Here is a 24,397-nt window from a genome sequence, read left to right as displayed (position 1 = left end):
GCTTCCATGGCTGTCTACAGGTGGAAATCATGATTTTAATTTCAAAATTATGGAAAAACTGAAGCCTCCAAAAAATGAATCAAGACAGACACCTGCTAGCATAAGTATAAAATCAAGAAGAATTTGAATTCAACCACATTTTCTTTTGATTCAAGTAAAGCTTGTCTATCTTCAATTGAAGTAAGTGGGACAGATACTATTTCATTCTCTTAAAATTCAATCAAGAGAGGTAAAATGTTAGTTCCTTATTCCACAGTCAAGTAACAGATAAAAGATATTACTCCTGGTTTCCCTTTTTATTTGAATGCCAGTTCTCACACTGAAATAGGTATAAATGCAGTTATCCCCAAAGAGCATTATCCAGTGTTTGGTTAACTATCAGTTTTAAAAGCTTCTGAAGTCCTTCCCTGAACTGTCAGTCATAGCCAGCTTCAAAACACATCAAGACTTTGATATGGCTAGGCTTTACTCAAAGTTTCATATCAAACACAGAACTGATTGGGGTAAAAGAAAATACAGATTTTTCCTCCATTCTGATAGTAAGAATTATTCAGAATTTGAACTTAGCCTGTTTTGCAAAGGCAAAATATTAGTAGGATAATAGCTTAGTGATGAGGCTATAAGACAGGGAAAAGCACTTCTCCATTAGACTGCAATAACTCAATAAATTCAAGCAGACTGTACTTAGGAAAATGTAATATAATGATCCCAGTGTGCAACTCCAAACTATCACATGACTGTTTTGAAATCCAGCTGTAAACATAAGAGGCACTCAAAACTAATGCTATCTGTGAAAGGCATTCAAGGCCAGGCTGGATGTGGCTCTGGGCAGCCTGGTCTGCTGGTTGGTGACCCTGCACGTAGCAGGGGGTTGGAACTGGATGAGCATTGCGGTCCTTTTCAACCCAAGCCGTTCTATGATTCTATGATAATCGACACAACGTAGCAGTATCTTCTTTATTTTTAACATAGAAACAACCTCCTTCAGCAAAGCCTTCAGGTACACATTTCTGTGGGTGTGAAGTACAAGCAGTTGCTTTCCTGCGTAGGGGATCACATTCTCATTCATTCTACTCACAAAATAAAACAAAACCTCACTGATTTTACTAATGTTTTAAAACAAATTATGTATTTGAAATATGACTTAGTTTACAGGCTATAAAATGAATGGAAGTTAAAGGAAGATGGCACACAGGTAACTCAATCTTTTTCCATCACAACACGTTTAGTCCTAGAAACTTCTGAAAAGTGTAATCTTCTCCACAAAATATCTCATAATTCAATTAAGTGATGACATGTACTTTTTAACCCAGCAATACCAGCTAAAATTCTAGTCTTACTGATTTGTCATAGAGTTCTTACTAAAATGTGAGCATCTTCAGCCTGCTCTTGAACAGCCTGCAGAGCCTCAGACAGATCCTCATCACCTTCCTGAAGACTAAATTCATCATCTGCTGACACCTAAATGAAAGGATTTAGAGCACAAATATCAATGTTTCATGAATCTTCCCAAGCCCAACTGTTTCTACCTCCATTCCCACCACTGAAAACTATCTCATTCCCATTAAAAATATTTTGCCTGTTTACATTTTGTTTCCCATCCTTGGGGACATTGAAGGTCAGAGTGAAATGGGCTCTAAGCATCCTGATCTAGCTGTAAGTTTCCCTGTTCATTGCAGGGCAGTTGGACTAGATGGTTTTTAAGGGTCCCCTCCAACTCAAACAATTATATGAGTCTATGATTCTGTTCATTAACAATAAGCTGAAATGGATACACCTGTATCTTTTTAATACTTAATTTTGAAATAAAAGGCATAATGAAAGCTCATACCAAATCTCTTGACCACTAAAGATATCATCAGACCTCAGAAAAGGAGGTTCACTACTCCTCCTAAGCTACTTTTATGTTGAAGCAAAACAAAAGAATCAAAACATGAATACTACAGATATCACATAAGATAATCAATTTAGAACATTACCTCTTCATACTGATAATCATCCTTAGAGTAGTCTGTGATAGTAATTTCTGCAGGTTTTGTTAAGGCTGAAACGTTTGATGCATGCACTCCAAAGGACAACCAGCTGTGATGAGCACTCTCACCCCTGCTCTTAACCACACCAAATGGAGATGAGTTCAAAATTGAACATCTGAGATCAAACACTGAATAGTTCACCAAAGCCGATGCAAGAGCCTTAAATAATAACCACAGCACATCCACAGTACAAAGAGAAGTGAACTCTGAAATGGTAAAAATCCACTGCAAATTATTTACAGATCCCCCAAATGGCTCAGACTTTTCATTAAAATAACAAATGATGTAAAACAAAACTAAAATAAACATCTCATCCACCAGCCTGGCAGCTCCGGGAAGTATAACCAAAATGTTTTCTGTAAGATGCACTGCTGTTTCCCTAGGAAATCAGTTAGCCTACAAATGACCCACGTAAATAAACTAGAAATTAACTTCTGAAGAACAGTTGGCAATTCACTGCTTCACATACAACCATTTTAAGTGGTAACTTCTTTTTACAAAACAAAATAAAAATGGGGAAAAAAGCCATGATTTTCTCGCTTAATATCACTTCCTTAATCTGAAGTCTTCAACTAAAGCAAACAAGACAAAAAAAACCAAAACAAGACAGCTTTTTGCTACAGTTTGTGCAGTACAACATGTACAGAAGTACCATCTAGATTCAAGATCCCAGCACCACAGCACGCAAGCTATCAGTTGAACTGTAAGCATCCAGAAGGCTCCCATGCCTTATCCCAAAAAGAATAACCACCTTTGGTTTGTAAAGATGTGAGTCTTAAGTTAGAAAAGCATCATTTTCCTTTCTAAACAAACAAACACAAGAGTGAAATCTCTGCACAGATAAAGGCCTAACTTTCAGTAATCAAGTCAAAGCACGTCTGTGTATCTAGAACTGCACAATTAAACCACATGCTTTCTACAAAAACTGTTTATATAAGTAGGAAGCTGGTATGAATGCTTCTTGAAAACTTCCTACCTAGGCTTAGGGATGTAAAGGCAAACACCTGTTTGACGTGCCCACTTATTTTCTTCCCTAATTACCGCAGATGTGGAACACAGGACTTGAATGCAAGTCACAGCCTCTCTGCACCTCAGGTTTCTTCCTCTGTAAAAACTTCATTCTCTAACTTGAATGATTCTCAAATTTAAATTCTAACACCTGAACTATGCAGGAACTCATTAAAAAAAAGTTATTGTGTTTTCTTTCAGAAGGAAAAGCAAATAAAACCAACAGGAGCCTCACCCTCCAGTCATTAGCTTCAGCAGGTCTACATCTGTTCTCCATTACACAAGTAATCTGGATTATGAATTCTGACTTCAATGGCAGATCAAATAAAGCATACAGTTCAATTAATGCACTTTTTCTCAGCACAGTATTCCAGGGCATGTATGTGCCCATAAGGATGATGTAAGAGAACTGAGATGGTAATAGTTTATGTTTTGGCAAGACTTTCAGGAGCTGTACTCCATCCAAGGTGGGATAACAGCCAGGGACTGGGACAGAAGGCTGGACTGCAGCTCCCCAGAACAACAGGAACACCGAGGAGCAGGGTCTGACCACATGGCAGTGAAACAAATCCCAATTCCTGCACGTTGTACATTCAACACAGAGAGAAATGCCCATCTGAACTGCTAATTACATAAGAAAATGAGAATAACAGCAAGGCACAAATGCACAGCATAAGCAAGGAACAGCTTTCCGTTGTTGTTCTAAAAACAGGGACAGCAACAGATGGGAATCTGAGACAAAGACACATCAATACTGTCATGTTAGGGTAATATTCTAAGACTTCCCTTTTTTATTAAGATACTCCACCACTAACCAGACATACTCACTTTACAGAATGGTCACACCACATAGCGTGACCACTTGTGTGCATTTCTGAATGAACTCAATGATTATTTCCATTTACATGAATATGCAGATATGTATGTTAAAAACTAAACATCTGAACACTTCTCTGGAATCCCTAAGCCTCTTCATCACTTCATAGTACAGTATTTATCAACATTAGTTTAAATAACGGACATTTAGACCACATTTTTGACATCTCAACTTATCCACACCATGTTTACTAGTCTTTTAAGACTATTTTCTCTAAAGCTATCTTCTGCATGGGTGGTTCTTCAGCTCAAACTCCCACCTTTGACTGCTTTCCACAATTACCAGACCTTTCAGCTGCAGTACACCTTCACAAGTACTTGTGAAGTTGTGCAGCTCTACCTTCAGTACACCTTCACAAGTAGAAAACAAGGGGAAGCTCTATTTCCTTGCACGAGTGCAAATAACAGTGCACAGACTAAACCTTTAAATGAAAAACACTGATAGCCAGGCGTATAATTAAGCCATGAAACACCGTTTTAACAGCTTTCCAACCATGACATTCCCCCAACAAACGCTGTGTTGCTGTTGGATTGGTTTAAACACACACACACTGAACACAACCCTTTGTTCAGCTCACTGCACAGCCTGAAGACAAGCTCATAAAGCCAATCTTCCACTTTTTTTTTTCTTTTTTTTCTTTCTTAATGGGCTTACATCCTAACTCTAGCAAGAGAACTAAGGTATTGGCAGTGCCTGATGAAATAAGGACTATCTGACCCCCCAGTTGACAGTTAAGCACTGCTACAGAAGGAAGGACAGAACCAGACCGACCCAGTAACACAACCAAAGTTTGGGTCATCCAACCAAAACATGCCTTGAAAAGCTGTGTTCCACTCTGAGCAGAATCTGAGCCCGTTTTGTTTTGTATGAAGCCACAGCAGACCAAATCCTTTCTAGATCCTGGACACAGCGTGCTGAAACCCAGTGAGTGTCTGGCAAGGAAAAGGGCTGCTCCTCGGGTCACCTCTGCTTTTTCACCAGCAATGCTAACACACAGGAAGCAACAAGAGGCTTCCAGTAAAGAACTGTAACTTTTTAGCCCTACTGGGGGATAACGTTACCCCGAGGTTCAGTCAGGGTGCCTCAACACAGCAACAACCCCTCATTCTCCCTTCCCAGCGCCATCCCGTAACATCTTCCTTCATCCCTTCCCCCCAGCTCCACGAGGCAAGCTCCCGCCCCGGGCCGACAGCTGGGGACACAGGAGGGCAGCGAGGGGACGGAGAACCCCGCAGCCCGCCCGCCTCAGGCGAGGGGATCACCCCGCGGCGGGGCGGAAGGATACTCTGCAGGTACACCGACGCCTCAGAGCCCGCCGCCTCCTCCTCCTCCTGCTTCTCCTCCATGGTCGCAGCGGCCCGCCGTTGCCAGGGCGGCGCGGCTCTCGCGAGAGGAGGCGGTGAGACTCGAGGTGCCGTTTGCTGCCCCTTCGGTTTCCCGCCCTCGTCCCGCGGCGGGGCGCGCGGGCGGAGCGTGAGGCGGGGCTGGGCGCGCCGCGCTTCCTTGGGCGGCTCAGGAGCAGCGCTGCGGGGCGGCGGCCGCCTCCATTTCTCTGGTGCCTCTTAGCGGCTTTTTGCTGGGAACTTTCTGACTGGGAAGTGCCCTTTTTCCTTTAACGGGAGAAAAACCTGCTTCGGTTTCCTCAGGGGCGAATTCGTTCTTCATAGGAGTTCTGTCACCGCAGCAGGGCTGCCTGTAGACATTGTGCTTCTGCACTGTGTTTATGTAGGAGCATAACCCTGCGTTTTCCATAGGAATCACTTGGGAAGGAAGCATCCCAGGACAAAGCACTGAGCAGTTCCCTTCTCTACTTCAGAGTCATCTCCCTCTGCAGTCCCTATGAGTTTTTCCCTAGTCTTGACCACCTCACTAAAGTGCATGCTATCCCCCATTGAACACAACTGGTGCAAGCTTTAAGAGGGCTTGGAGAATTACCTCAAGAGTAATTCTTTATTAATTCCCATTAATTAAGGACAATTAATGGGAAGGATGAAAGGATCTCAGTCCTCTTCTTTATTACAGGAATGGTTAAATGTGATCAAAGTACATGGGGAACAGGCTTGATAAGAAAGAACGAGCAAAGAAGAGATATAGGCATAACCAACCATTAAGAACGGAATCAATATAAATTACAGCTAATAACGAAGAGCGAATCTTTGATGGTGAGAATAAATAACATTCGACTGATTTCCAAATATAATGGAAACTTCTAGGAGGCTTTTAGTAACAATGGAGTTCTTTGTAGTTGTTCTGCATTTGGTCACTTGATTCACCCTGCTTTATAGCCCTGTAGCAGTCTGAGATACAAAGGATTATCTTCTCCCAAACATCGATAACCAGTTTGTTACTCCATCCCATAACTTCTCATGAGGAAGACATGGAAGCAGCACCTGCTGTAGCTTGAGCATTTCATTAGACTGTTTACTTTTCTCACACACCTTAGCTGTATCTCAGCCAGGAAAGTTTTATTATTTGAAAAGATGGCTTGTGGGTAACCCAGAATGCTACAGAAAGTGTTACTACTTCTCCCAAGCCTGAAAAGGCAGTCAGCTCTTAAATGGGTCTAGGAGAGGTGGAGCCAGGCTCCACCCCTTCCTGCAGCACAGGTGAATTGCTTTCACCTGTGCTCCCAGGGCTGACTCATTGCTCGCCTCAGGTGATCAATCAGAGGCTCAGGACGTGACTCAGCACTTCCCATACAATATCCTATTGAATCCACCAAGCAAACCAACAACAATTCTGAGAAGTTGAGTTACAAAACCAGAACGTCCATCCAAGCTGCTTTCAATGACTTTCAGGCCCTTGCAAGAAGATCTCCAGGTGTCCACGCTTCTTAACAACAGACAACAAAGAATTTGCTGGCCCGCTGACTTTTGCACACACATTCCTCATGGTCTTCAGTGCATCTTCTGCGGAGAAGGGACAAAAGGAAGCTGTCAACTCACCTTTCTGAATGAGCGCACAGTTTTGCCTGAAATACGATATGGACATCATGGTGACAGTGAAAAGGCCAATGTCCACGTGGCCATGGTGCAGCATGGGACCACAGCTGGAAGCTAGAACGAGCTGGCAAATGTCTTGTTCCGACTTCTGCTATGCCATCTGGTTTCCAGTTCGGCAACTGACATTAAATGCATTTTCTCTGTATTACCATCTGGCAGCTGCTTGTACAACAACAGAGCAACACGCAGAATTTGGCTAGCAGTTATCTTAAGAATCATATCAAGGATACTTGAAACACTAATTCTGACACAGAAATGGCTTACAAGAAGGGGAGTTCCTTTGGCTGATGGCCTTACGTGCACAGAGTTTTGCTGGTAGGAAAATAGAATGGAAAGTTCTATATCCTTGTATTTTGCATGTATTTATGTTACAGAAGTCCCATAAAAGTTTCTAAAGGAGTAACCATACAGGTTTCTGAAGTGTGTAATATTTTATGCAATTAAATTTCGTTCAAAAGTATCTACGCTTGTGCCGTGCAATGGATGTATGTTTCCTTTTCCAAAACCAGAGGAGCAGGGCTTCTTTCTTTTCCTGAAATGATGTATGCCAAAAGTGAGCTTGGTAAAGAAAAATCACAGTAATTACTTTGTACAGACACAAGTCTCAAAAAATGCTTTAACAAATTTCATCTTAAGAATTTAAGAATAGTCAGCTGTAGTGCAACTGGAGAATGAAATACAGTAAAACAGCTGTAGTGACAGGGCTTCACATTTCTGAATGTCAAATTAGTAAAGCTTAGGGGGCCATTGTAAGCTTGCTGGGTTTTAAATGTAACAGAAAGGAGTGATTTAAGACATGCAGTAGAAGTTTCAAAAAATGATTCCCTGACAAAACAAATCAATATAAATTTTGTTCTCTACTTCCTGCTGTGCATTCCTGCCTCTTTCCTAGTCCTTGTGCTGATGCTCAAAAGATCCTCATAATTTAAACCATCTGAAAACCAATCCAGAAGAAAAAGAAGTTGTTTGGGTTTTTTTCTTCCTTTGATTTTTTTTCCCCCCCTTAATTCCAGGAAGAGCAAAACTGAATTGTAAGATATTTGGCAGTCAGAGTTAATCATGAGTTATTTGATGCAGTGCTATTTTGTCTCTACTCTGCTGAAGAATATTCAGTGTTTAATCTCCTACTATGTTTCCAGACTTTTCTATAGATTAGACCTAGAATATACTAAGTCTCTGGAAAGAGGGCTTTGAGTTGACTTCATAAAAATGAGAATTTCAGATTCTAAATGCATCAGCAGTTCTGCCGATTCTCATTCTTCTAAGCACTTTATTAAAAGCATAACTACCATTGCAATACCAGTCTTGCAATTCAATCACCTGATCCAAAATCCATTATTTGAAGAATTACTTAAGTTTAGTCTGGTTTCAATTTCACACAGCTTTTTCACATGAAAGTGTGCAAGGCAATCTCTTAAAAGCCACAATATGAGTGCAAGCAGAAGTATGAATAGGTTTGAATTCACTTATGGAAAAATTTGAGAATGACTTACTTGAGTAAGTAATATAGAAGTACAGTTGATGGCTGAACAGATTTTACAGGGCACAGTGCTGTGAAGTACAAGTTTTCTACTGCAGACAGGAGTATAATGTATACAGTCTAGCCTACACACTGTAATGTATAATAGAAGTTAATCTATCCATGCTGATGCTGCTGTTTCCAAGAACGACAGCCTCCATATCTTCTGCCGTTGTTCCCTTGAAATTTCTCAGGAACATTGGACAGATGGTGCATTTTGACTCCCCATGCACTGAATTGGGAGTATTTCTGTAGCACAGACAGGAATAAATTGTACTTAAAGAGAGAAGAGAGTTGACAAAGTCATTTTTGATTTTAGAAGTGTAAGTGACCCGTGTTCTCTCAGAACTCCAGTTTTATGAGCACAGAGTTATTTATGCAGCTTAAGGAAACTAATGATCATCTGTTACTGGTAATTAGAGGCTTTCTGTGTCATAATTTCTTCTGCTCTTTGAAACTAAGTCTAGTTAACATGGCTTTCCATATTATGCATTGCTAAATGTTTCTTTAGCTAGCCACAGATTAGCTGCTTTCTGCTGCAAGTTACCTGAATTTGAAAAGCATCCTCCTTTACACAAAAACATGGAAAACAAAAACCTGCGCTGCCCTAATCAGTGCATAGTAACAGAGACAAGAATTGAGATATTTTGTTAGAAAATGCACAAACTAGAGGACAACTAACAGAAAGCTAACAGGAATGATTACTTTGTTATAACGTGCTTCCCAGTAATGTAGCGCTTACTACTCAGACAATGAATCTTCCCTTCTGAAGTCTGAGTCTTGTACTGATTAGCACATGCCAGAATCATTGTGACTGTTTTCCTTCTTTACCTGCTTGATTTGTTTAAATAAAAAAAAAAAAAAAAGAAGAAGAAGAAGATAAAAATGCGCACATGAAAACCCAACATGGCCAAGCTTTCTGTCAATCAGCTTCAACACGGACTGAAAAGAATGTATCTAGAGAAAATATATAAATTATTCAACACTATTGGGTGCTTCAAAAAAAATCACTTAAAATTTCTTTCTGCCCCAGTCCTCTCCTGTCAGCTGTATCCTAATCAGCTCAGCACAGAATACTTCACTTCCTTTCACCCTTTTTGTGCCAAAACACCTGCTTGCTTTCTCTTTGATGCTTTCCCTACTTGGACTCATTGCATCCTTTTTGTTTGGGTTTTCCCCACTCTGACTTCTGACCATTTCAGTTTGTGTTGTTAGCAGCTTTGCAATCCTTGGGTGTTTCTTCAGCGCGTTATCTTTTCAGAGATCCACCTGCATGACAGTGTGTATTGCTGTTCCAGGAGAACAGCCACGAAGTTATCATAATTGGTCACCAAGTTCAAAGCTCACTGAATTTGATGCCCAATAGGCAAGGACCAGTCTCTGAGTGGTAGCCAAAAGCAACATTTGTTACCAGAGTATTCAGCCAAGCCTCTGCTAACTGCTTAAAGCCAGTTGTATCGATTGATGGAGATGAGCAGGGAATTTTAATTTTCCCAGTGCTGTTTTGTTTGTTCCTAGTGCAAGGCAATTTTCTCACATGTGGGATTTGAAGATATAAATAATTAGAAGTCAAATCACCAAACTCCAATCTGTCTTAGCTGAAAGCAGCGTTGGTGTATACAAGTTACTATATGTTGTTATAAAGGAGACTGTGCAGTCTTTGTGTCCACTTTTTTGCTTCCTTTATTATCAGATAGAGGACTTCGGGCAATAATTATGTAAATTATTATGTAATTATCCAAAATGCTGTTCCTTTTTTTTTTTTTGAAAGTCTTTTATATCCAGTACATTACAACTTGTGATGTAGATGAAGTCTGCATCATTTTTTTGGTTTTCATTTTCACATATCTTTGATGAAAGCTACAGTACAATATTGACGCCCTATACTTAAATGTCAAATCTTTGCTTTGAGGTTTTTGTAATATTTTGTTTAAATATTGAAGTGTCACAGAATTGCAGTCTGGAAATGCTATGTTTAAGTTCTTGGCTTTTGTTTTTAGCACAGCCATAACTCTTGCTACTAAGCCATTTGCTCATTTTGATATGAGTAAGCGTTGGTAATTCAGCTTCTCTTAAACAATAGCTGGATCTTGGGCACCAGGCATTGCATTTGGAGACACCTAAACTGGTTTAAAGCATGCTAGCACATATACTAGAAGCTTAACATAAACTCTGCTTACTGTAATTCATGTTCCTCCTGTACTTCGGATACATTCCCAGCAATTAGAGCCAAATCCTCAAAGTTGTCTGAGGAGAGACGCCAGAGACTAAGGAAAATCCTCTATAATTTCACTGATGAGACCTTAAAAATGATTATGCAAACTTCATCCTCTTTCTGAAAAGAGCAATTGCAGTACCCAGAAAAAGCTTATTGTATACGAGCCCTCACTCTTCTACTGTGCAATCCCTGAACTCTGGGATGAGGTTCCTAAGGCCTCAAGAAGGACATCATTTCACATACAACTCTCTTCAATGCCTGCTTGTTGACCAGATGAGACAGCTCTCTGCTCTGTGTTGGTTACTGTACTAAAACACACGTTTGTAAGGCTGCTTTGAGGGCTACTGATTTCTTACCACTGGTCAGGAATACGGAGAAATGTAGCCTTACTTTGAACAGTAGTTCGTTCTAGTAGAAGTTAATATTATCTGTCCTTCTGGGGACTGCAAGATTTTTCTTCAGATGAAATAATAATACTAATAAATTGAAGAAATACCTCACTGTAACAGCACTTTTCTGACCCTTTTTTTCTTTTTAATAGCAGAAGAAATATTGCAGTTTTCACAAGCTAGGGCCCGCAGATCGTTTCTGACTGCGGTTGTAATTCCCACTCTTGCTGAAGAACGTTGTTGGCTTTAAGCAATACAACTTGTGGATGAAAATGTCTTTACACACCGAGTTGGGTTCTGAGTGGGCTGAAGTTGTTGCAGAAATACGCATCTGGCTTTTCAGCCAAAATATATTTAGCTTAAGAGTGTGAGTACAGGAGGTGTGGGGGATCTCCTCTCTGTCATACCTAGTGTTAAGTAGAATCCCTCTGCTTAACACTTTCAGATTAATCCATCCAGCCGAGTGCACTCGTCATCATAACTGAAGGCAAAACAGGAGGCTCTGCCCTTAGCAATGCTTTGGGAATCCCTTCTTCTTAGTCCCCTGCAAGCATGAGAAGCAGTCCTTGCTCAGGCCTGGCTCTGGGCGCTTCCACACCCTTCAGTCATAGCAGATGCCCAGCAGCACTGTCCCATTTGCACCAGTTGGGGCCTTTTGCCCAGCAAACCCAGTGCAACGACATGGACAGATCATGCTGGATGCATCTTACATGGGGATCCAGGCCACCACCAGGTCCTCCTGTGTCCTTCCCACACAACATAAGAACATAAGAGCTGTGCTAGGTGATCTCAGAAGCTTTTCTCAAACTGTCCCCAAAAGGAGGGGCTGCCAGGAGGAAAGGATGCTATAGGCCACCACAAAGTGATACTCCAGGAGCTCTTATCTGCAAAATGGGAGAAAAAGACTGGTTGTTAAGTTGCTATTATTTTGTTGTTTTTATTTCTGTTACCAAAATTAACCCAGCAGCTGAAGGAACACAAATTTAGGAACAAGTGAAATTTAGAATAAGATGGCAGTGGGGAAAGTAAGGCTCAAGTAGCAAGTGTTAGGAATGGCTCCTTTGCTCTTCACTTCTTGGCAGCACAGTTGGGGGCACAGCAGTCAGAGTCACTGACCAGCTTACCTCCCTCTAGGCTTTAGCACAAGAGAATAGAAACCTCTATTTTGTTTCTGTGGAATCATCATTACCTTTTAGTAAAAATCTAGTTCTGTACAGTGTATCTTTTGAGGTGACCTTACAGAAGCACATAACCAAATTGGTATTTAATTAAAAGATGCCTGTGCAATGAAAAGTACTAAGCGTAAGGAAATTCTGAATAAACTTTTAAGAGATTATCAGCATTAAAACTGCCCTGGAGACGGCACAAATTCTTAATTGAAATGTAGCATATGGAAACAGTCACATGAGAAGGGTTGAATAATTCAGTATTCATCATTTGACATTTTGTTGTAATTAGTAAAAATAAATAAATCACAATATATACGTCTTGTATATTGATGGTATTTTAAACACCGTGAAAGAAAATCATTTCCTGAACAGAATTAGCTGCATTTCCTTCCAAGAATGTTGTGTCTAGTTCCAGAAAGCCATAACATTACTTTCCATTATGGTATGTTACTGGAAAAAGTGATTTGTTTGCTGTCTTGCCCATAGGTGAGAGGCAACATGCAGCTGCCCTCAGAAAACATACAGGACAGAAAATGAAACAATGTGCTGAAGCTGGTCTGCACCCAGTGGGCTTATGGGAAAGCAAGCAGGAGAACGTCGCTGCCTCCAACCCTTCCTGATTCAAGTCTTCAAAACATTACTGGGCACCCAGCATATCCAAGGTAAGGATGTCCTCTGTAAACACACTGCTTTTTTTGGTTTTGTTCAGCTGCAGAGGTTAGATCTTCATGCAAACAAGAAATCAGGCTATTTGTATAATTTGTTGCATCACTTGATGAGCAGGACAGCACTGCTGTAAGAGCTGGGTGCCACCAGGACCCCTTCTCTTTTCACTGGCCCCCATTCCCTGCTCCAAATGGGAGCATCTGGATGATGAGCACACGTATACACTACAATGCAATGTATGTCTGTCTTGCACAAGGTGCCAGAGCATTGATGTTCCTTCAGCTGGATCACTTGTAAAACACAACAGCCTTTCCTCTGCTCTCCATTCAGCATAGCAGAGCACCAGCCTTCATCCCCCTGGCCCACACCTGGTGATTTTGTGGTGAGCCAGCAATTACTTAGACTGGCATGTGGTCAGGTCTCACGTCAAAGACATTGATCACCTTTACAAGTGAAAGATTCCCCAATGAATAGTTCTGACAGGAATAATCACCTTCCTGGTCCATCTTTCCAGCCCAAGACTGTGTCTAACAAGCATCTGACATGAGACATGTGGACTACCAGCGTTAATGATTTAAAAATCTTTGTGTACACCACACAGACATCAAAAAACAAACACATGGACCCAACCCTCCGTAAAATCAGTTGAAGTTTCCTTATCAACTTAAGATGGACCTGGACTGGATCTAGCAAAATGAGCCCATCCATTCTGTTGCTCACAAGCTCTCATTACAAGTGTCATTCCTGGCTTTCTGGAAGCTACTTGTTATTTTCTTAACAGCCAGCAGGCAAATTGATTTGCACAAAATTTATAACAAAGGCAATAAGCAAATAGCAACTGTTATGTTGCCTGGCAAATCTGATGCTAAAGAGGGCAAACAATGTCAGCAACGTTTTCTTCCCCTCACAAGTTTTTTTTTTTGTTTTTTTTTTTAAAATTAGATTTGCTATACTTCATAAACACATGGCTAAGTCTGTTTTCTCCTGATTTGCACATGAGTCTCTGTTTAATAAATGTATCAAGGCGGTGCAGAGTACTATTTCTTACATCTGTGTAATACACCAAGGGCTCCCTGGCTTTCTGTGAAAGAAAGAGCTGAAATATTCCCTAGATCCTGGAGACAGTTGGTTATGACCAAAATCTGACTAATCTTTTCCAGCTTCTTCAGTTAGTCCAGTTCAGAAATCTTATCCTTCCTCACCAACTGTGTCTGACTAACAGCAGGTTTTAGAGCAGGAGGAATACAGGAATAAGCTCTACATTTTGCACACTAAGCTATCTAACATACATGAAAAATATTATGACCGTTAAGCCCCACAAAGGCACTTTGCCTGTTTCATTATCACACAATACAGTGTCTTAATTTGCATTTGATTAACCTCACCGTGAGTGTTAATTAATATTAACAAGTAGCAGTGATTCTAAATACCAAGAAGGCATCAGTGAAACAGGTCCTGTGCCTGGGTATGACAGCAGGACCAGCGCCCACAGGCCAGAAGCTTTGTTCTAGAAAGTCCAACCTGAACTGGCACTGAGAACTAGAAGGCAAATCTGGGTGTAGATCTTGCAGGTGGACTCCGTGAAGTCCAAGCAAAGTCTCCAAGCCCAAAGATTTGTTCCTGCACATGTTCCTGCACAGCTTAGTCCACCTTGGATCTATTGAGCATGATGATACGGCGTTGCAAGTGGTTTTATAGAGCCACAGGTTGTTAGGCTACAGCTTTGTTCACCACCATTAACCACACCGCATCAATTAATTGTGCACCCAATACACCATAAATCTGTTAATTAAAATAAGATCTTTTACTATAGCATTTTTATAACAGCCTTCCTTCTAGACATGCATTCAGTTACGCTTCTTCCACTGTACTTCATCTGCTGTACGCTTCCACCAGTCACAGCTAATTAGCAGTGGATGAGCTACACCATTGCAGAGCTGAAATGATATTTGAAGCTGCTCACAGCCATTTCCTGCCCATGACCCCTGCAGAGGCAGCAGCCTTGCCAGAAAGGCTAGGCAGAACCTGCAGCAGGCTCTGCTGCTTTCTGCACTGACGCTTGTGCCCAGGCTGTAATGAAGAACAGCCCATGTCCTGCGCATCAGGCGTGAAAAAGTGATATAGGAACAGCAGGTCTGCACACCTGAAGGCTTACAAAAGGGACCATGTGACTCGATTGCCATTAAGCTGCATGATATTATCGATGCTAAAATCCCATGTGAGGATTGTTGGTTTTGCCCTTAAGTGTTTCCTTCATTTTCTGTAATTATCTCCATGAAAATAAGGGACTCTAATAGCTGTATCTATAATCTTATAGACTGAACTATCCTCTCTACTCCTTAGTCTTTATCACATAAAGATCTTCAGTTCTGCACAGGGTATTTGCAAGTATATTCCAACTATGTCTGTTCCTCTGATAGCATATTGGCTGTTCCTTCATCAGAGGGAAAGTCTGAGATGTGTTAGAGTAAGGGGAAAGATCCCATGGGCGTGAATGGCCTTTGGACTATGTCTCCATGGAAGCTTTTATCCTCCTGACAAAGTGGTGCAAATTTCCAGTGACCAGGCATTATTGAGGGAATGCAGTAGCAAAAACAAAACAAAACACCCCCAAAACACAGCAAAAGACACTTCTAATTCCCTTCCTTCTCAACTTCTCAGGTGTCATGTCAGCTTGTCTCTTTTGGCAATAAAGCCTCGTGCACTGAGGGCATGCACTGCTCACAGTGGAAGGGGAAACAGCAAATCTCTAACAGATATTGTGCTCCAACTATTTATTATCCAGAGAAGAGATGTGCAGCACGAAGGCTGGTAACTATATCATGAATTAAGGCACACTGTGTTCCCTCTTTCCTGCAGCATTTCATCCACCACAGGACCACAAAGCAAACCACTGTGGGGCACACCAAGACCCCACTGGATGAACCACCCCACACCAGCCAAGAGATGTTTTCTTCCCTTTTCTCAACCACCCCAGGCCACACAAAGTGCCATTTTGCTTGTGCCCCATCAATATAACTTCTAGGGTTGTTGTTTCTGGTAGAGGGTCTCAAAGTGCTTTTTCTGAATAGCCCATTGAGTCTCATGCTTGTGTCACCCAGTGCAGTCAGACCTAAAAATCCCTTTTCCCCATCTCAGCTCTCAGGCATGGGAAGACTTCAAAACTCCATCCACAGCACTGCCTCTTCATGTAGTGAGAAAATTGGTTTCAATGCCTAAAAATAAAAGAGGACCTTTATATTATCAGGCATTTGGGCCTTAGTAGGAAGCTCTCTTGTCGCTGACACCTTGCATTTACTGTAGTGTTTCCACAGGGATGTCATGCTACTTGGTTCCTATCCCAAGAGGCAAGCTCACAAATTGACCAGCTGTAAGGGCTCCTGCTCCAGAACAAAGAATCAATAGCATTCTGCTCGGATAGTCTCAAAGAGTGCTTAACTTTTAATTGAACACTGGAAAAGAAATTGCAAAGTGCAAGAACTCAAAACAGCATGAAGCCCCGCATAATTATCTTTCTCCTTGCAGTTCTGTATGCAGACTGGAGACTAATTAAACACATGTGCAGGCTGAAAAATGATTTGCAAAAATATATCTTTTGTCATTTTGCAAGTGGACTGAAGCAGAAAGTGAGTGTAAACAAGGAATGGGAGCTGCTGCCCTGCGCTGTTTGCTCTGGTACCTCGGGTTTTAGCTTTGCCTACCTACAGTAAAGGCAACACAGACTTTGCATTTGCTTGCAGTGTCCTGAACTTGCTTCATCTCAATGGTGAACACTGGTCCCAGGATTTGAGAGCAATATATGGCACTACATCACCTTTGAAGGAGCTCTGATGGTCCTGGGACCGCTTTGTACCCCACACACTGCCAGCCCTGTGCTCCCCTGCCCGCTCCGTGCCTGTAGCTTGGCACCTAGGCAAGGCAGCCTAGGATGCACACTGCGAGCACAGCCAGAGCTGCTGCACATCCCCATTGCGCAGCCAATGCTGCCACCCTAATGCAAAGCAGAGCATATACGTGCACCGGGCAGGAGAGGAGAGCATCCGTGTGTGGGGCACGGAGGTGTTTTATCCGCTGTGTTGCAGGAATGCAAAGGCAGGCACAGTGCTCACTGCTTCGGGGCTCTTTCTCAGCCTCGGACGGGGTGACAAGGGAGCCTTAAAAGATGTGCAGGAGCGTTAAACTGATGGAAAACGACTTGGCGCTGTCACTTTTATAGATCTTAAGGCATTAGGCACCACGAATGCTTTAAAACCGCCCAGAAACGCGCCGAATGCAGAAAATAAATGCCTATTAGCTGAATATTTTGCCTCTGCGAACGACGCTGCGCTGCTCCCTCCTCCTCCGGGAGTTTCCCTGGGCGGCGGGCGGCTGCCGCATGGCAATGCTGACATCTGCCGGCGCTTCGCTGCCGTCCTGCAGCCCGCAGAGCGTGCGGTACGGGAGCGCAGACACGGGGAGGAGCGGACCTCGGAGCTGCAGCTCAAATACCGAGGGAGAGCGGCGATTAATTGGCGAGCGTGGCTGTGCGGGCATCGAAGTACGGCACCGCGAAATGGTTGCGTGTCAAAAAGTTGCAGAGTTTATAGGAAGACGGGTTATCCCTAATTACGTTTTTTTAAGAGTGCCTTTATTGGAGTAGCCCTAATGATAAGCGGTTAATTTCTTTAATAAACCAGTGCTGCAGCCGTTCCTGCTTGTATTTCCTGAGCAGCAGCAGCAGCCCGGCGCTGCACACAACAGGCAGCTGGTGGTGCAAAACACAGCAGTCTCCTACAACAGCCCTGCCTGACCTCCTGATGGAAGCCCTCTGCAACAAGAAAAACTCCTCAGACAGGTTGGTGACGGTGGTGCTGTCTGGTATGCTGGAGAGCATGAGCCAAGCCCCTCTTTTGCTCTATTTGGACTCAGATCTCCTTTCTGCTTGCCTAACCCAGAGCGGCAACATTTTTCCCTTTGCTTCCACAATACCGTGCCGTACTGAATCAGACGGGGAGGGGGAAGCAAACAGTAAAAAGCGTCTTTGTAAGACAGAAAATTGGTGTCTCGCTGAGCTGTTCTCTATCCTAGCATTTGTAACGCAACACCGCCCGCCTCTTGCAACACGCTCACGGTGCGTGTGTGCCACGAGGAGCTGTTTGTGTTGCGGCTGGGGGAAGATCAGCAAGGCGAGGTGCTGCCTCTGTCCCAGCTGTCCACTGTGGCTGCCTCTGGCTTTCACCTTGCAGGGGCTCACGTGTGCCCATTGCCCTACAGAGCAGCATTTCTGGCAACGGTGCTTGCTGGTGTGAAGGAAACATCTGCAGACCCTCACTGGGTTGGAGGTCTTCAGGTTCTGGGCACTGAGTTCCCAGGTGGTGATGGTTGGACAGGGAGGGAGAAGGACCACGTGAGCCAACAGGAGTGAGGATCAGGGCCTCCTGTCACCACTCAGCGACAGAACCTGAGCCAACACTTTGACATCGTGGCTGGAACTGCCTGGGGAAGGAGGGGACTTGGGGAGCTCCTGTCCCTGTCCTGGCAGCACAGGAGGTCCCACCTTTGTCTGGGAAAGCTGCCCCAAGGTAGAGACAGTGCTTTCCAGCATGAGAATAAAACTAAAATGCAGCTGTGGCTAGATGGAGAGAGAAGCATGGAAAGCAACACTCCTGTGCCCCACATGAGAGTGCTCAGCCCTACCTGCATGCCAGGGGGCACAAAGCATGGGTGCATCAGCAGGCACAGCAGGGTGCTGGCCTCGTGTCCTGCTCTCTGTTGGTTAAGGCTGTGGGTTTTGGGTGTTTGGCACCTTCCAACTTCCCTAACGTTTAGGGAGAGGTGGGGGGAGACATATAATCCTGCTCTGGTTGTTTTTTGAGTGTATGAGGTAATGAATGTCTTTAGTACTTTAAAGGTGCTGTGAGAAGCTGCAGGGCATGTGTGGATGCCAGCGTTTTATGGAAGGGGTGTTTTTACTGCCAACGGACTTAAAAAAAAATCCCTCATATTAATAAGGCTGGATATTATTGCATGTCAGGTGTTACTGTGAATTATAAAGTACTTCTTACTCGGTGGGTAATGAAAACACTTGGCGCTCAGTCCCAGTCGCTAAGGGTAGATGGTGGCAGCTTTATCTACAATAGCCAACTTGACCCAGAACTTTCTATCGTTTTAAATGATATTTTAGTGCTGCCTTCTGCTTTCAGCTGAGCTTAGGGCAGCTTCAGCATTCACAGTGTGGATTAATAGAGTTCTAAAAAAAAACAAAAGGGGACACTGCATGCTGTGGTGGTGGTGGACCCAGACACTGCTCCACATGATCGTGTGGATGGATGCTCCTTGTGCAGCACTGCAGAGTTCATCCTCTTATAACACAGGCTGCTGTTCACCACTATTATTCCTCTGCTGATAATGTGATTGTAGGAATGCCAAAAATATCTCCAGGAGAAAAGGAGTGGAGATGGGTGCAAGTGGAGAGCTAAATAATTGCTCTCAAGCATACTTGTTTAAAAAAAGCATTTAACACCAAAAGTATTACTACAAAATAGCTGTGAGTTGGCAAACACTCTCATAAGGGGATTCCTCAGGACCACACTGGAGTATTATTGTCCCAAAAGTGTATTTGTATGTTTTTAGTATTAAAAAGAAAGAGAGCAGGCCTGCTCAGAGCTCTGTCTGTCACTTTCTCTTGATAGCATTCTTTAAATGATTAGGTTGGGCATGGGTGTATCTTGAGAACTGGGGATTACAAGTGCAGTACATTACAAGTACAGTACCTTTTGAGAGGTAGGCAAAAGCTTCCCACCTAGTGGGCTGAAAAATCTTGTAAGCACCCAGCAATGTGGTCATCCCTTGGCAGCAGAGATGGGTGATGTCACCCAATCCACTCGGGATCTCCTGCCTTGTTCCTGACTAGGTTCGGTCCTGGTCAGTCCCATTTGGCATGGAGAAAAGCTCCCACATGAGCTATGACGCCAGCAGCAGAGCCAAATCAAGACAAAGATGGAGAAAGATGGGTCAAAGGAGCTGCTGGTGGATCTATTTTCATCATACTTGGCAAGCCAGCATTTTAGCCCGTGCTTATTTTATTAACTAGAATAAGTCCAAGTCTGAAATGCGATGTAAAGGGAGGAGGAAGAGAAAATAATCCCCAATTCTTCAGATTGCTGTCCTCCTCTGAGATACGAAGATGCATCAGGAAAACAGCAAGGAATAATCTTTGGGATTACAGCAGAAGCCAGGAGATCCAAACACAAGATACACTGCAATTACCTCAGGGATGAGAATAACTTGCAGCCAGCCTTCCTCTGAAATGCAGGCGGAGAATGACCACAGATGCCTTACAGGAGACTTAATTGTCCTTGCCAACAAGGCTCATTATCCATACATAAACATATGTGCTGCTTTTTTAACAGCAAAGTGCACTTTTTCAAGAGAGTATTTTACATCTGAACTGCTTGAGTGTCAAATTAGATGAGTCTGGCTTGCTTTTAATTATGCCAGCCATTGGTTTGTGCAGAAGGAGAAGGGCTGTGCCATTTCTGAAGGCACAAGAGGATTGCTATGTATAAAACAGATAGTTTCATCATTCCACGGAAGTAATGCTAGAGATCAGCAATGAGTCTGAATTTGCATTTCAGAAGGTTTTTGCTCTGGGTTTCAGCCAAGATCACCTTTTCAAGAGGTTTCTGCCTCCCATTGATTCAAGTTTACATAAAACGAGAGCTGGACCTTGAGTCTGTTGCCCCACACCTCCTGCAGTCACTAGTACTTCAGCAGGCAGGTGGAACACACAGCCAGGCTAGACAAATAACTTTTTATCCTCATTCTGCATTCATGTAAAGCAGTGGAGAACCAGACCCCAGGGAAACAGGCAATTTCCTGCAGGTATTTAACAAGGTGCGTTAGGAAAACAGAAAGAGGATGGCAGTTCCCAGGACAGAATTGACAAAGAAACCATTTTCCCTCCTTGGGCTCCATTTACAGGCACCTTGCTTCTGATGAAGATGAGCCCCGGGTTTTTCCAAGGCCATGTAGTGTGCTGTTGGGAGGGGGCACTAACTGAGGAATAAGGGAATGGGCATGGGGCAACTGGAAGAGCATCCAGGCAACTTGGGCAGATGGGGTGAAAGCAGCGAGAGGATTCATCTTTTTTCCAAGCCATCGCACGGATGTTAACCAGGAGGCCTGCTCACATCTTTTCAGTTTGGCCAGGTTTTTCAAATAATGAAGATAACTGCAGCGGTAATCAAACTGCTGGATATTCTAGTGGGGGAAGTGTAGCTTTAACATGCCAAAATGCAGCTTCTGCCAAAAGCTGCTCTATGAACAAGATGGTTTTTGTGATCTGGTGTTCACTTCCCTATTTTCGTACGCAGGAGTGAAGAATAACTGTTTTGGCAAGAGGTGGACATGTGTTCTGTCCCATGAGCAGGCTGGCTGGCACAGTGCACCACGTTGGCAGAGCCTGGGCAGTCCTACAATTCACCACAAGTTAAAATCACTGGGGTTATTTTGTGTGCAATCTAATGAGGTGCCCCAGGAGCCTCAGCACCATGATTCAGAGTGCTAACACAACCTCTGCCATCACCATGCATGGACTTGCAAAGCACAACTTGTCCTTCTTTATTTCTTAGGAATAAAAACTGATAGCCAAGCCTGGTTCCTATCAGGCCAAGGCACAGATCTCTCCCATGAACAGGACAACAGACTTTGCAAGAGTATTTTTGGGGTGCTAAAGTTCTACTTTTTCTAGATAATTACATTAAAACATGGAATTTTGTGATGAAAGCCATACTTATAGTATTGAAAGCCTTTTAAAAGTCTGTATTCACAATGAACTCAGCAGGAAACCATCTGTGTGTACAGGAATGGGAACCTGATGCCTGCAGCAAGTCTCGGCTCATCCTATTTGCAAATATAAGTTCAGATTTGAAACTCTTAACTCAGGGTTCAGTCTCTCATATTAACGTGAAAAAACCTTTCAGAATCAATTCAAGATTTCTGTTGTCAGAGCAAGGCCGTGAACTGAGGCTCCTCAGCCTCCTGAGTGCCACTTCTAAAATCTCAAGGTGCTTTGTACTCTTCATGTCAAAAATAGGAGGGGAGCTGTATGAGTGATGGCTGTTACTTCTCAATTAGTACTGAAGCGAGGAGTCCTGCCTGTTTGTACCAAATGCAGCATCACCAAACCAATGTGTGCAACCAAGCCCAGGCATTTAAAAAAGCTGAGGCATAAGTCACTAACCAGCAAGAGGTCAGAAAACCAGAAGACGTTATAGTCCATTCTAATCGCCTTCTTTCTTCTTGCTAATGTCCCACTCTTTAGGACTTGGTTCTCAAGAGCTTTTCCCTGCTGAAGGTGTTCAACATTCACTTTTATTTTTACATCCTTTATTACTCTGAGCTTTCACTCCAAAAAATGGGATTTATTACTACAAAAAGTGGGATAACTGGGAAACTCAGTGATGTCTTGAGACTCAGGCTGAGGTCAACAAGAGTGAGCAAAAACACTACAGAACAAAACAGGGATACAACAAGTAAAAACATCCGACATACCTCCTTCTTCATTAATGAGATAGAAAATGGACACAACCCCACAAAAGAAAATCCTCTGATGAACCCAAAGCGTGAACAAGAGAGATATGAGTATATATCAATGTATAAGGATATGTAAGGATAATATATAAGGATATATCCTGCAGAGGGAGCAGTAGCTGTGCCCCGTGGCTGGAAGGAGCTCTGGGCACAAGAAGCAGCACACGGGGAATGGCAGAGACAAGGGGCACAGACACCTTTGTGCCCTTGTTTTGGTCCCAAACCTGCAGTATTTGGCTCTGCCCGGTGTTCAAACACTGCAAATCAAATGCTGCACAAATTGAATCACTGGTTTTAGAGGAAAGCTCTGGGTGAATGACAAGGATAGAGAAATTTGGGCTTTTATGCATGTGTGTTTGTGAAGCTGCTTTTTATGGAATCACAGAACCAGGGAATATGCTGGAAGGGACTCACAAGCTAACCTCTGAGTCTGATCCTGACTCCACACAGCACCACCCAAACCCTGCATCTGAGAGCTGTGTCCCAGTGCTCCCTGAGCTCCGGCAGCTCAGGGCTGTGTTTACAACAAGTGCATGCTGTAGAAGTTCTCCCAAGACCAACAGCTGGCAAAGCTGCTGCCTGCTGGGCTCCTCTGTTCCCATTTTCAGCATGCTCAGGTGGTGCAGGGCTGTTTCAGGGCACATAAGGAGCTTTGCCAAGGAGCATGCAAAGGAAGGCTGTTCAGCGTGGGTGACTATTCCCCTCCCCTTTTTTTTTCCTTTCTTTCCCCCCAGACAGAGCCTTGGCACAACTTCTGGATCTCCTACGTTGCCATCTGACTGCAGCGCTCGTCTTGTGTGGCACTTGGCACCAACTGAAGGACTTTTAGGCAGGGTTTTTCGCAAGTAACTGTGAAGTCTCTGCATGGTGCGAGCTCTGGAATTCACTTTGAAGGTGATGATAACTCCAAAATCTGCTGGAAAAGTAACTCTGGTCGCATCCTCTTGTGGCAGCCTGAAGCTTGAGCAGGTGAGACTGGCCAGGCCACACAAGGATGGACATGAGGAATTGTGAGACTTTCTCCTAGTGACCAGGAAAGGACTCAGTGGAGGAAGTAAAATAGGATGCTTACTTAACAGACTGAGGTAATTAGTACGTGCCCAGCTTCAGGACTGCTGGCAAGGTACATAAATCAATGGGAAGGGCCAAGTGAGGTTTAGTAGGTGTTAATCCTGTGCTTTGTCTGCTAAATCTCTACTGAGATGAGCAGACACTGGTTGTGTGATCCTGGTTACGGGATACTGCAAGCTTGGGAGAGCCTGGTTGGGTTTAATGCTCAAATTTCCCCAAAACGTGGATCCTGCTCTACAATAACAGCAGTAAAGCTATTCTACATTCTAATGCATGATGGTATGATAAATGTAGTGAAACTGAATCCCATCTCTTATAGAGCACCAGGATTTGGGGGGCTTCTGCAGCTGTCCCATCCTGGGGCAGGAGAGGAGAAATGCTTTTGGGCTGGGGCTCCCCTGTGGGCAGGCTGTAGGTGAAAAACAAGCAGGTTTGTTCCGTGCTGAACATGCCCACGTCTTGTCACACAAATGTGCAGCATGCATGAAAACAAAAAACAAGCTGCAGATGGACACCGGCAACCTGTCACTAAGCACAAGCCTCTAGATTCAAAATAAACAAAATGCAGCAGCTAGAGTCTTCTGAATGGAATCTACACAACTTCCATTGCACGTATTGTGGTGTACTGATCATCATTTTCAGCCTGGGCTTGAGTAGAAGAGCAGGAGCTGGAAGAAGTGCCCCGCTTTGGGATCAACAAGCTGCTCTCTTGCTCCATAGTCTGTGCTGGTGTTGAGAGTAATCAAACTTCATCAGCATATAAAATAATTTGCTGAATGAATCATGAACTCCTACACTTGTTATCAGCACTGTGGTGGTGTGTTCGAGTCCTGAAGTGGGACAAAGCCCCTGGGGAATGGCAGCAAGCTTGA

General features: G+C 43.4%; 1 protein-coding gene and 1 long non-coding RNA gene across 2 annotated transcripts in view; one reads left to right on the top strand and one right to left on the bottom strand.

Moving 5' to 3' along the window:
* The window catches only part of SPAG16 (sperm associated antigen 16), a 356,401-nt gene extending 351,050 nt beyond the window's left edge, over positions 1-5,351 (bottom strand). Inside the window, exons 1-3 of the mRNA XM_031604580.2 lie at positions 5,204-5,351; positions 1,980-2,026; positions 1,363-1,461 (exon numbers count right to left, since the gene is read on the bottom strand). Of these exons, the coding sequence (XP_031460440.2) occupies positions 1,363-1,461; positions 1,980-2,026; positions 5,204-5,264 (207 nt within the window). The 5' untranslated portion in view covers positions 5,265-5,351. The remainder of the gene's footprint in view (positions 1-1,362; positions 1,462-1,979; positions 2,027-5,203) is intronic.
* A 1,134-nt stretch (positions 5,352-6,485) lies between these two features.
* Positions 6,486-23,991, top strand: LOC149917312 (uncharacterized). Its single transcript, XR_016468463.1, has 4 exons — positions 6,486-7,235; positions 12,702-12,877; positions 17,558-17,715; positions 23,189-23,991. It is a non-coding gene; the product is annotated as an uncharacterized LOC149917312 (long non-coding RNA).
* The last annotated feature ends 406 nt before the right edge of the window (positions 23,992-24,397 follow it).

This window comes from Phasianus colchicus, chromosome 7, assembly GCF_987193195.1.
Source record: "Phasianus colchicus chromosome 7, bPhaCol1.hap1.1, whole genome shotgun sequence".
Classification (NCBI taxonomy): domain Eukaryota; kingdom Metazoa; phylum Chordata; class Aves; order Galliformes; family Phasianidae; genus Phasianus; species Phasianus colchicus.
The sequence above is the reverse complement of the archived record's forward strand: the minus strand, read 5'-3'. Positions and strand labels throughout refer to the sequence as shown.